General features: G+C 41.9%; 1 protein-coding gene across 14 annotated transcripts in view; it reads left to right on the top strand.

The window, feature by feature from the left end:
* Positions 1-13065, top strand: part of SRGAP2 (SLIT-ROBO Rho GTPase activating protein 2) — a 106349-nt gene that overhangs the window by 56066 nt on the left and 37218 nt on the right. For 9 of the 14 annotated variants that reach the window (XR_005814433.1, XR_005814432.1, XM_040535448.1 and 6 more), the window contains 4 exons: positions 1651-1713; positions 5086-5301; positions 6399-6527; positions 11247-11471. Coding sequence is in view for 12 of the 14 variants with exons in the window: in XM_040535448.1 (XP_040391382.1) it covers positions 1651-1713; positions 5086-5301; positions 6399-6527; positions 11247-11471 (633 nt within the window). In the remaining 2 variants the exon portion in view is untranslated. The remainder of the gene's footprint in view (positions 1-1650; positions 1714-5085; positions 5302-6398; positions 6528-11246; positions 11472-13065) is intronic. The other 5 variants (XM_040535450.1, XM_040535451.1, XM_040535447.1 and 2 more) reach the window with 1 other exon arrangement.

Raw genomic sequence — 13065 nt, 5'->3', positions numbered from 1 at the left:
CTCTTTCAATAACTGGAGGCTAAGAGGTGTAAATCGTATTACAAATACAGAGATTTTTCTTGATCATTGACACTCCTGCTACAGAAGAGGAAGGATTTGTAGAGGTTTGTGGGCGAGCAGCGTGTGCAGGGCAGCGCTGCGTAGCGGGGCTGGGGCGGGCAGGGCTGGAGCGTGGCGCTCGCCTCTTCGTGCCTTGCAAGGTGTGTTGTTGGGCGCTTGCTCGATGCGCCTTTTGATGTGCCTCAAGTTCTCAAATTTTCTCATGGAAGCTCTTTAGAATGCGAATAGAAACAGTTTGAGTGTGAAATCGTGTCTGTGATGAAGAGAAGATGAATAGTGCCATGGAACTCACAAGGAAGCTGCTTCGCCCTTCTTTGCATGCAGGCTCTTCAAAGAGGGCTTTGCATACAGAGGTGCCATCCTCCAGTAATTAGGGATGTGACTCTTCGGGCATTTCAGTTGTCTTTATTAGAAAACCAGAAGCTTATCTGTTCCTTGTTTGTGGATTTAGCTGAAGCCAAACGTTTGCCAGCGCCAGCTCTCCGCACACTTGTGTCCAACTGCAATGCAGAGATGTTGGCTGCTCGTTACCTAGCAGGGAGTTTAAATAAGTGAATATATTTTTAAAATCTGACACTTGGTTGCAAGCTAGTTCAGGTGTCAGCCAGCTTTGACAGCCAGTCACGTCCATCTGCAAGTTTCTTTTTTTCTAACGTTTTAGTGAACAAGTTTGAATCGTACAGCCTGAGGTTTAACTGCACATCTCACTAATGCGGGTGTCCCCTGGGACTGCGTCATTTACATTGATATGGTTAAATTGTTTTGTATTGCAGTCCTTGTCATTTAAAACAACTAAATACGTTTTAACATTGCTCTCAAGTAAAGACTGGGGGCTCTGAGCTGGAGGACACTGCAACAAGGTCTCCCTCCTGGATGCATCTCTAAATATTTTAATGCTTGCCAGCCCTGGTCTGAGAACCCCCATTTTGTAGAGAGCCAGTTTTGTGATGGGTTGGCACTGCCAGCTCGTGATGAGCGTGTGGTTGAGCGACAAGGGTAAGGACCAGAGGGGCAGCAGGGCTGCGAGTGAGATGCAGGGTCAAAGGAGAGCGTAGCAGCAGTACTGCAGATGTGAGTGTAAAGGAGGTGGTGGCTGGCTTGTCCTCACAGCCCCATGGAGTCTGGCTTTGTCAAGGAATCGCCTTATGCCAGCAAAATTGAAGTATTGCCTCTTTTGTGATGATAAGTGAAGGGTGTTCGTTCCTGATGGCTTTCTTATACTGCATTTCTTCACCTTTCGTATTCTAGTGCATACCAAGCTGTCCTACATTCAGCCGTACTCAATCCTGCTAAGATCAGAAAATCTAGTTTTTTCCAGACCTGGTGACAAAAATCTCACGTTCTTTGGAAATTTCCCTGCCTCCATACTGAAAGGCTTTTCTGGCTGTGCACATATAACATTTCAATTTATTAATATTGTTTGTGCAATTGGGCCGTAAGTGGCTCTGGGCAGAGCAGTTAGTGGATTTGCTAGCATAAATAGTGGTGCTTAATTGAGCCTAGATTATTTGTGGATGCAGAGCATGTTCACTTCCTCCGCCTTTTTGCCATCTTCCCCAATTAACTTTCATTTCTCTGTTTTTGTTGCAGAGTAAGGAAGTGGGATTGCAGCTCCAGGAAGACTTGATGAAGGTCCTGAATGAACTCTACACGGTAAATCAAACTGACTTCTTGGCATCGTTTCAGACAGAAGGAAGAAGTGTTTGACTTCTCCCAGCCTGCTGTTACAGCACAGACTAAGCGTCAAGACTGATAAATGCCTGCAGCCTTTGCGATTTGAGGCACCCTGTGTACACCAGTCTATATAGCTCCATAAATCTCACTTTTTCACTCTGCCTTTATATTGTTTCAGCTCTATAGGTGTTGGCTTCACTTGCCAAAGATCTTACCTTAACACACACCTGCTACTAGCTGCAGTGTTGGTTTTAAAAAGAGTAAGAGATACTTAGAATTATTTCCTAATGCACTAAAAATCTTTGGTCAGGTTGCCCCATGCCTGAATTGGATAAGCGTAGTGGTTTCGTGTGGTCCATTTCTGGAAACGAGCATGCAAAAGACAGCAAACAACTTCAGCAGCAGGGAGCCCGCTGTGTTTATTTGTTCCTCAACTCTTTGAGCAAAACAGCTCCCTTTAGAGTAATAGTCTTCCATCTGTGCTTTTTGCTTCTCAGTCTATCCAATGGAGACCTCAGGAAAGAGGCATTGCCTTGGGACAGAGAGGAATGTGTTCGTGAAAGTTCATTTGCTGCTTGGGGATTTTTCTTCTCGCATAGATGAATGGGAGAGCCTGTTGTTTGATTAAATTTTTCCTTTCAGCAGCTGTTACTGAGCTGGCTAGTTGTGTTTTAGAAGCAGAACCTGCTCATGGTTTTGTTGCTCAGAATGTCTTGTCTTTTATCTGTCCTTAATGGCACGCTGAGTCGTTACACCGGGGTACGTGTTCTTTCCTTCACTCCTTCAAAAGATGATCCAGGGGTGTTTCTCAAGTCACTTTGGGCAGTCACAGTGAGATTATGAGTCCAGTTTAGTCTTGCTGACCCTCCTCTGGGGGCAAAGAGGGTTTGTGTTGCTCGGCAGGGAAGCCAAGGAGGACTGGGAAGCGGCAGCGTGGTGGAAGCTGGAGGCACTTTAAAGCTGAACTGTGGTTCGATGTGCTGTCACTGCAGTTGTTTTACAGCAGTGTGGGCAAAGTGCGTTGTGCTCAGGTTCCTGAAAGGCAGACAATTTACTTAGGGTATGAAGGTGGCTTTGTAAATGTATCGGTACCTGCCATCAGCTCTGCCTACTCTAGAAATTATTCTTTATTGGAGGGCACAATCTGATTCAACTTCTGAGTCATGTGTTTGGATGGGATCCTAAGGGAGAATGTAGAGCTGTCTCTAAAGACAGACTGTCAGAACTGAGATTTATTTGTAGTCCAGGTTCACGTGGCGCTGCAGTTGCTGAGGTGACTGGTTAGTGGATGTGTATGATCATTTCTGTATGCCCTGTTCTGAGAGATCATCGAGCCAAATACTGAGTCACGTTAATTTCTCTATCATTGGAAAATCTTCCAGAATTCAGCCCTTGATAAACAAAAGGACATGGGATATGAACTTTTCTCTTGTGTCAGAGCTAGGAACTTGAAATTTATTCATTCCTTCTGCTGTAAAATTTTAAATTGTCCCTTCACCAAAAATTTCCTTTTCATTTGGAAAAGCCGCTTCTATCAATCATATTAAAAGTAATTCCTGCTGGAATCTATCACTGGGGGCTTCTGGAACAGCTTTTATTGGTACTTTTAGAAACATTTCCACAAGCCAATCTTGTTCTATTGGCATCATCTCTGTTTTCAGGCAAAATGGATGTCCATGAAATCAGTGATCCCTTACCTGTGCTGTTGACCCCAACAGGGACCCCACTGCCAAGCGTGGGGCAGGCACTGGTTGTGGCTGCCCATGTGGCACTGTTAGCAGGATGAAATCATTAAAATTGGGATTTCTCTTCCTGCTTCTCTTGCTTTCCGCCAGTTCTACTTACAGTGACAGAGGAAAAGAAAGTACTTTGCATCTATTATTATAAATGCCTGCTTTATAGTCTAAGCATATGCAGTAGCTGCAAGTGTGTGTGTAAATTATTCAGGAAGTCTCTTTAATACTGGCTGCATTCACATTCTCTTTCATGTTTAAATACAACGTCTCTTTGTATCTGAGAATCTCTCCTGATCGCTGCATGGAGAGAGAGCATGCGTCCTACTTACGTAAAATTATGGTACAGTTCAAGCTAAGGTAGTAGAGGTATAAATGGGTTTTCATCTAAAATGAATTATTTCCAAGTGGGATCTTTAGTGAAGCTGAAACTTTGGGGTGTCTTTATGTAACTGTGCAGTTCTTGGCACCCTTTCAAAATGACATCAGAAATGCTTCCTTTGGTGTCCATGTGTGAAGTGAATTGCCTTGTAATTGTGGATAAAAATGTCACTTTATATGTTATGCCCTTTCTTTTTTGTTCTGTTTTCTTAACACAAAACTAGACATGAATATCCTCTCAGACAAATGCATTTTGGTTTTGTCTTAGGGAATATTTATCTGGCCCTATTTATTTACTAAATAAGATATATAATAAAAGTTGTATATATAATAAAAGTTGTCCATTTAGTACAAGATCCAGGTCTCCTTGAGCAGAAGGAGACACACAAGAAATTATCTAACAAAAATAGATAAAATGAGAAGTGCTTTTTCATATCAAATTTGATTTAAACAAATTGAACCAGAGTTGCTTTGGCAGCAATTATGTTCAGACTTGATTTGCATACAGTTCCTTGAGTCTTGTGGTGTTTAAATGACTGATTCATCTGGAGGAAAGACTGATAGCATCCCTTCTGAAACTGTACCTGGTGATGAAAAGCTATCATTTTCGAGCCTTGGCACGTAATTCGCTTTGAATAGTAAGGAGGCTGAATTTAGTCTCTCTTTTTGGGTTTTATGACTCCTTTATTGGACTGTACAAGAAGGCGCATGCCAAAACTAAACAAAGAAGCAGCTGCGAAATAATCCACTTTGATTTCAAATTTGTGTTGAGAGACTTTCATGTCTTTTGTCGTGCTTTTTTTGACATGTGAAATTTCCCTGAGTATTTTGCCAGTTTGAATACTTCTAACTCCCAACCAGCGACCAGATCTGACTTGCAAAGACCCTTGGGCAGTGACCAGCTAGTTAGTATGGTACCTTGCATTTAATATAAACGTGATGGACAGCCATTTGAAATAGTTAAACAAACTTAATTTGGGGGAGTTTATTGGCCAAATTCAAAAAATGTTCTTTTCTTGTAGCATGTGACTTCTTTCTTTGGATTTTTTCCTCCTTCCAAGCTTGTGAGCTTTCCAGATACAGCTGTAACTGTTCTGCCCTGAGACTTGGCAATGCAGGTAACATGGGAAGGAAAAAATTCTGTATGCCTGATTAGTTCTACAGGTTAGGTAAGCTCATTTCTCCCTCAGCAAATCAAATGTGATGCTCTACAACTCTTGTGTATCATCTTTTGCAGGTTATGAAAACCTACCATATGTACAACGCTGACAGCATCAGTGCCCAGAGCAAACTGAAAGAGGCAGAGAAGCAGGAAGAAAAGCAGATTGGGAAGTCAGTGAAACAAGAGGACAAGCAGACGCCACGCTCCCCTGACTCAACTTCCAACGTCAAGTTTGAAGAAAAACACGTTCGACGAAGTTCTGTCAAGAAAATAGAGAAAATGAAGGAGAAGGTACTTCCATAGTCCTGCTGCTGCTTGTGTGAAGTGCTTGAGGAGGAGCCCTTTGTAGTAGCTCAGCACAGGAACTGACTAGTTCCATCCTTTGTGACATGCAAACACAAGTCTCATTTTTTGTGCAAATTTTAAATATTCAGGTTTAGGAAAGGCAAAAGCTAGCACCAGGTTTGTTTGAGGATAATTGAATATCCATTTATATTGTCCTAGGTTTTGCAGTCATGTCACAAAAACTGAAACAAGGTTGGAGTATGAAAGTAACAATTGCTTTCTTGGAAGTCATGATTAACACGTTTTTTTTCTTGTACAGAGTACAAGATTTTGGGCCAGATCTTTTGCTTAATGTTTCATGCCAGCTTAATGTCTGACCTCCCTGTGGTACAGGGAGGCATGCAGTCCCAGACTGGCTTCATAGGCAGAACCGGTTGCCTTGCAATTGGTCAGTCAGGTAGGTAGCTCAGTGCTAAGGTTCAAGCCAATAGAAGGTGCAGTGTTGGTTTTGGATTGATTTGGGCTCCGAAGAGGTGGGGTGCCTGTGGCAGCCTGCAGGCTACCTGTGGGCTTCCAGCAGCTGCTCTCTAGTGTTGGAGCTGGGCCATAATGAAGAGTCAAGAGCCAGCAGGAACAGATGAGCTATGGGTAGAGCTGGTATTGACTGTGGGCTACGTGGTCAGGTCTTGCTTTGGGACCTACTAGCACGGTTGGGCTAAGGTTTGTGCTGTGACTTATTTTGACAGTGCTCAGAGGTACAGTTACTGCTGAAGGTGTGGAGGTTAACCAAAGCTGCGCGTTTTGTAAGGCACCTTGTGACCTGATAAACCCACCTTGTTCCTTCGTTCTTCCCCAACCCCAGAGTCTGTTTTCAGATAAGGCTTTAAATGCAAAGCTGTCTTGTATAGCAATGCTTAATTACTTCTAAATAATTGATCTAAATTCTAAGTTTCTGAGTCCTGGTGAAACTGGAGTCCAAGTGAACTAGAACTGTGTGAGCAGGGTGAGGTTCATTCAGTGTACTCTGTTTGGTGTTTCTAAAAATGCTGTTCTTGCTGCTGTACCTCTTTTTAAAACATGCTCTGGTTTTGGTTTCTCTTTAGCGCCAAGCGAAATACACAGAAAATAGACTGAAGGCTATTAAGGCAAGAAACGAGTATCTGCTTGCTCTGGAAGCCACCAATGCGTCTGTATTCAAGTATTACATTCACGACCTGTCTGATCTCATTGATGTAAGTGCTGCTGCTCGGGTGCTCGCAATGAATATCGTTGCCATTAACCCTCACACACCTGCCTTTCCTTCTCCAACATCTTACACACCAGCACAACTGGCAACAACTCTACAGCTGTGGAGTGATGGCAGCCTGGAGAGTAACAACAGCATGACGATCTGTCATTAATCTGCTAAGTGAGCTTTTCTTAGATGTCACACTCAGTCTGTTACACAGATAGAAGCTTGCACAATAAACCTGGCATTGAAACATGTAGAAGGAAGAGTTGCTTAGTTAAAATGAAACGGTTTCAGTATCATGCTGTTGCTTGACATTTTCTATTTACTATTTTAAGCAAACCCTCAACTCAAAAGCACATTTTAAAAAAGGAGAATGTTAACTGTAAAATCAGTATACCAGTTGGTAAAAGAAGTCAAGGACAGAAGTGTTTTCTGAAGCTGATTTTAACTGGTTTTCAGAAAAAATCCATGCATTTCAAGGTTAATGTTTCTGGTAGCATACTTTACAGGAGGAATGGATCTCCCTGCTTTTCAGACCTTCCGTTCTCTGATACCCCCACCCACCAGCTCTACAGTAACATGATGCATTTTTCTGTCATTGGGACTGCAGAGCACTTTGTGAGACCAGTTCTGAAAGGTGTCAGAAGAGTGTCAAAAATGATGGAAGTTCTGCTGCTAGCCACTCTGCAGTTTGCCTGTCCCTCTCTGCAGAGGAACAAAGAAATAAACTGTCTACAGAAATTAGCCCCTTTTCCTTAGAATGCTCTCTGCACAAGCAGGGTGACAGAGCAGAAGGCAGAGGGAGCTTGTTCCCCAGCTGCCTACAAACTCTGTTTTGTAGCTGAATGAAAGACCCCAGTATTCCAGGGACCTCAATTCTACTCTTGGTAAAATGCAAAGAAAAAAAAAAAAAAGGGAAAGGAAAAAAAAAAAAGAATCTCTGCTCTTTGAAAACTCTTGAAAGCCTGCTAGGAATCCCAGCATTTCCGACAAATACGTAACTATTCCACTTCAGTGTGCAGAACTAGAGTACCAAATGCAGTGAATATGTTGTGTCTGGGTCACTGACTGCTGCTTGATCTCATTCTGTTTGCCAAGGAAAGCCCACTGCAGCCACTACTAAAAACACTCGGTTGTAAAGCCTGAAGGGAACTTTCTTTGTAGGTGGGCAAGTAGCTAACAGAAGTGTGTCTAGTCACAGGCAATAAAGGTCACTTGGATCACTGTTACTCAGTCAGCCGTTACATTACCTAACGTTATATATAATACATTTATTCAGCTAATCATAAAATCACATGAAGTACACCTAGGTACTTATTAGGCATTTAGATATTTAAAATCTGTCCTTTGGAGATCAGGATTGCCTTTGTTAGGTGGCTTGAAAAATGCTGTTATTTCAAAATGTCATGTTTTGCAGTGCCAAAGAGACCTGTTTCCTTTATACCTGCTCCCTCTTTAGAAGGCCTTTCTTGGTTAACATTGGCTCAGCTTGAATTGTGTCGTCTTGTTTTGTTTTGCTGGTGGATTTTTTTTGCTTTTGTCCTTTTTTAGCCAATGATAACTTTATATTCTTCGTACTAACACATACAAGGTGGGGATTCATCTCGTTGACATCAGTGGAATTTGTCTTAATGTTTTTCTTGAAAATCCTATGCATAGTTCCTCCCCCAAATATTGCAAATGTGCTTGTTTCAATTGTCTGCTAACAGACTGTCCTTAGTACAGTTTTGTGACTCATATAGTAAAAACTCCATTTAGATTCCATAAACCCCAAACAATTTTTAATACAGGCCTGAGATCTTTTAAGTAGTTCATTGACAAATAGGGGTTATCCAGCTTTGAAGGAAGTGTGAAGTGCTCTTCACTAAATGCTCTCGGCTGTCTGGGGCATGGTAGGCAGTGGTGCAGGACCAGAAGCCAAGCCTCTGCAGTACGTTGATTTCTTGTTGCTCCTCGACAGCGGCCATCGTGACTCTGAGTCTGTGTCCATTAACTCCCTTGCATTCCCTGAAGCATTTGATTTATCAGAATGTTGCAAATTCTCAAAATCTTTAAAAGAAAAGCATTATCCGCTCTGTTTACAGAAGGCATGGAAAGATACGGAACTTACCTGGGAGCACAGTGTATGTAATTCAGTTATCTCCTCGTTAAGACACAGTGAATATAGATTTACTAATGCCTTTGATCTGAAGGATTGAAAATTAACAATGATAACCGTTGATGGTTATCTGAACCACCTGACTTAAATAAAAATGCAATTTTTAAGTCAGATCTTAATTCTTTTCCTTGATCTAATCGTTTGATATTGCAGCTTGAAATATAATATAAAAGCAATCTTCAGAGTTACTTATAAATCCTGTTAGGCCAAATGCCTTTAAGCTGGTCAGATTTGTACAGCACGTTGTGTTCTAGTGTCTGTGGAAGGATAACAGTGAGTTATATCTTCATTGTGTGTTAAGAGCAATAAACTGACATAGCCCAGTAGTTTTGAATTCCCTGACTTTGGGGACAGAGGCAGTTCTTTGATGCTAATGCAATATTACAGTAATGGGGAAGCTTGTGTAAACGAGTATCTCATATTTATGGAAGGGTCACTAGGACAGATCTTTTTTTAAAAATGCATGGGTAGGTATGAGTCCTGGAGCTCACTTTACTCTTCTAGGAATGAGTGTATTAGTGCCGTTTTCTCCGGGATCTCCTACTTCCCTTTCCAATTTGGTGCCTGTTTGAAAACCTCTAACTGGCAAAGGGTTAATCAGCTGTCATGTTGGGAAGTGAATTTGAATGAGTTATCATTAAATTCTTATAAAAAATTGATTTCCTTGGAGAGCGATTCCATCAAACATTTATATAACCCAGAAAAGGGATGGCAAGACTGATAGGTTTATAAATGAGTGTGCTGGACTTTTAAAAATGTTAAAGTGGGGGAGTGGGCTGAAAAATGTTTTCTGTCACTAGCTTCAATAAAGTAAAGCTAAAATACTTTGGCATCTTAATGTAGTCCTGCTGCTCAGTGAGGTGGGCTATAAAATATTGAGTCTCATTTGACTTTCCGGTCCCACCAGTGAACTCCTCGTGCAGCAGAGCCGCTCTCCTTCCCGATGCGAGCGAGAGCGGGGAGGAAAGCGTGTCTCTCCGTGTGGGTATACAACAGTTCGGCTCACAGCAGCAGGGAGAAACGAGAGGCTGCTCCTCTTCAATCTGAGCTGATTCCAATCATGGCTGGCCTGTTGGCCCAACTCGGACTGACTTTCTTTGGATTATTGCGGAGGGTGGCATTATCCTGCGCGTGCCAAAACCAGTGGCTTTGAAAGGCTGTTTATCCAAGACTGCCTCCACACGTGCAAATTCTCAATCAACTCTTTTGTGTTTTTGGCTGCTGTTTTTTCTTTCTGATTGAATGCAGTGTCCTTTAACTCTCTGCATCCAGTCTAACCAGCAAGCGCTGCTCTTTTTACAAGGCTCCACACCTGCCACAGCGCATTGGCACAGGAGCCAGGCATCTAGCAGTGCTTGGAGACAAATTCAGGGAGAGCAGGGGATGGTCCGCTAGTCAGGCGCTCTCTTCTCTCTCCCTCCACCCCTCCTTTTTCTCCTTTTTCTCTCTCTTTTTTTTTTTTCCCGCGTTTACACACAATGACAGTGATGAGACCCAAATGATGGGTGAGGAGGAGATTTCATGTGAATTTTGCTTACAGAGCAGCATAGCAATCAAGCAGATGGTCTCTTTCTTTCTTTTTGGATATTCTCCTAGCATATGTAATCTTGTTTGTAATTCCAAGAAGGTGGGCTCCTTTCTCGCTCACTTTATTAGATGCCTGAAAAATTCAGGCTGTTTCTGATCAGCTAATGAAAAGTGCCTTTCTCCCTTCTGGTACTTTAATACTTGGCTGTGCAGCCACGGTGGAGATGAAGCTGCCTGATTGTCTTGCAGTGACATCATCCTCATGTCGGTAGTAGCCAGGAAATTCTTGACCGTGACCACTTTATGCTTGAAAGTTTTTGCTCTTCTGTTTCACCCCAGCAATGAAGTCACCCCAGCCAGTCGCTGCTAGCTTTTTGGATGGCTCTGTTCTTTATGTCTGTGACTGTACAGGTCGTGTTCTTGCTTCCTGAAGTACACTGAATTAAGCAGTTTTCTCTACCCTTACAGAAAACTGAGTGGAATAATTCACATGTAGATTAATCTTTGCAGATGATCCAAATCCTGTGGCTTGTTTCTCCCGATAATACTTCAGTGTATTGTTTTATTTAGAATAATTTTATTGAAGGATTTTGGAGTGCTTTCAATGGGAATCAATGCCCCTGAAAGAAAAATCAGAATTTAAAGAAATACACTGTTATACCATTGAACATGCCCACTTTTAAGGTGCTTTTTTTTTTTTCTAAACAGAATGAAAGGAGGTCTCTGGTACTCCATGACAACTCCCCAAACTGTTATAATACTTTACGTTGGAAAAGTAATACTTTTCTTGGAGGCAAATCGTAACATGATACAGAAATTTGTATGAAATTATAGGCTGAGTTCTGCTTAGGGACGACTTCAAGGATCCCTTATCGAGATGTCTCTGCAATCAGTGAGATGGGAGACTGCTCGGTACCTAGAAGAGAAAGCAACCATGACTTACCACTTATATAACTTCTAGCCTTCTAGAAACGTTTTAACTTTCATTTCAGAATGTCTTCACTTATTCATATGGAATTGTGTGTGTTTTTCCAGCAGTGTTGTGACCTGGGGTACCACGCTAGCCTCAACAGAGCTCTCAGGACGTTCTTGTCTGCTGAGTTAAACCTGGAGCAGTCAAAGCACGAGGGTCTGGATGCCATCGAAAATGCCGTTGAGAACCTGGATGCCAACAGTGATAAGCAGCGCCTGATGGAGATGTACAACAATGTCTTCTGTCCGCCCATGAAGTTCGAGTTTCAGCCGCATATGGGTGATATGGTCAGTTTACGGTCGTCCTCTGGCTCTAGCTCTGTAAACACTTGCAGCTTCCCCTCTGCACTTCCTTCGTCTTTGATAGATGGACCCGCTAAAAGGCCACCTGTTTGCCTCTATTTTTGGGAGCTAGAAGGGATCCTTAGAAAAGGGAGCTGATAGGAAGAGTAAGCAGTGGCTCATTGTATGGATGTCTGAGTACAAGTGACCCTCACTTCTTGATTAGCAAAGCTACTGAAGACAGAAATGCTTAATTAGGCATAATACTAAATTTAGATAGGGAACAATGTTTTAGCCTCTCGTTCAAGCCACCGTTAACTCCTGCACTCTGAGACAGACTCTGAAGTTAGAGATGTGAAGTGTGATCTGAAAGATACTCATTTCACACTTCAGAAACCAGCTTTTGTTGGTCTCATCTGTGTCAATGCATTGAGCTGTTTAGTTTTTCTAATACTGTTGTCACAAAGATGAAGGAAGACAGCTAGTTTGGGTTAAAACATTAAAGTAGTGTAGGTAAAGTTGGGCAACGCAGACAGGGTTTTTATTTTTCGCAAAGAAAATCTCTCTCTTGGTAGGTTTACCAAGATAGCAGTTACATGGCTGGGAACCATTTAAATCACAGAAATTGAAACCAGTTCACAAATCTGAATAGGGACACAAGTACAGTGTATTAATTTGGGTCAGTTAGTTGGTTTTCTAGATTATTGTCCTGAAGATTCAAGAAAAACTGCAAGGATTGTCTCTTGCAGCTACCCATTCTTTCGTTCTAAGAAATACAGTCACTGCTTAAGGCTCCTCTTTGTCCTGGCATTCTTAAGTGAATCCCTCAGACTGCAAATGACATTTCTTGTTTTTTCTGCACAGTGGTAGTATCCTGTAAGATAGTAGGAAGAAAAAATTACCTGCAGACTGTCATTCAGTTAAACTGCTCACGTTCACTGAGTCATTTATCTTATTTCACTTATTTCTTCTCAAGGCCGAATTAATGTTTATAAATGCAGGCTGATAGACTTGTTGAAATGGTTCTGCTTATACCAGATTGAATATGTGATTGTATATGTGCATGATAAAACTCCAGCAATGTCTGTCTTTAAAAGTAGCCATATACAATGAAATCAATGTTTTCCTTTAAAAAAATCCGGAAGGAAAGCTACCTCGTGCTGTGTAGGACAGCTAATTATTAACAGCACAGGGCAACCCACTGTTCTGGCATTTTCGACAAGTGCCCAACCTATTCTTTTCTATTTAAATTCCTCTGAATTCATTAAATAGGGAGTTCTACCTGTTCCTGTAGGTACAGGTAGTTCAGCTAAACATGCTGAGCTTGCTGTGCCCCAGGATGCTTGGCTAATAGCAGCAAGTTCTTCTCGATGTGATACAAGCACACTCACTTCTCCTTGGGGTTTTAGAGTGTGATTTAGCCTAATCACTGTGATAAAGCACCCTCAGACTTCCAGAAGATATGACTACCTTGCATCAGTAAAAGCAGGTAATTTTTTCTAGATCTTTTGAGATGTACACATTCTCTCTCTTTCATTCACTTTTAAGGACAATCAAGAAGTGGACTAGAATTTGATCAAATACATTCCTTTTTACTGAT

This window comes from Cygnus olor, chromosome 24 (assembly GCF_009769625.2).
Source record: "Cygnus olor isolate bCygOlo1 chromosome 24, bCygOlo1.pri.v2, whole genome shotgun sequence".
NCBI classification, from domain to species: domain Eukaryota; kingdom Metazoa; phylum Chordata; class Aves; order Anseriformes; family Anatidae; genus Cygnus; species Cygnus olor.
This window is presented reverse-complemented; position numbering and strand designations above follow the sequence as displayed.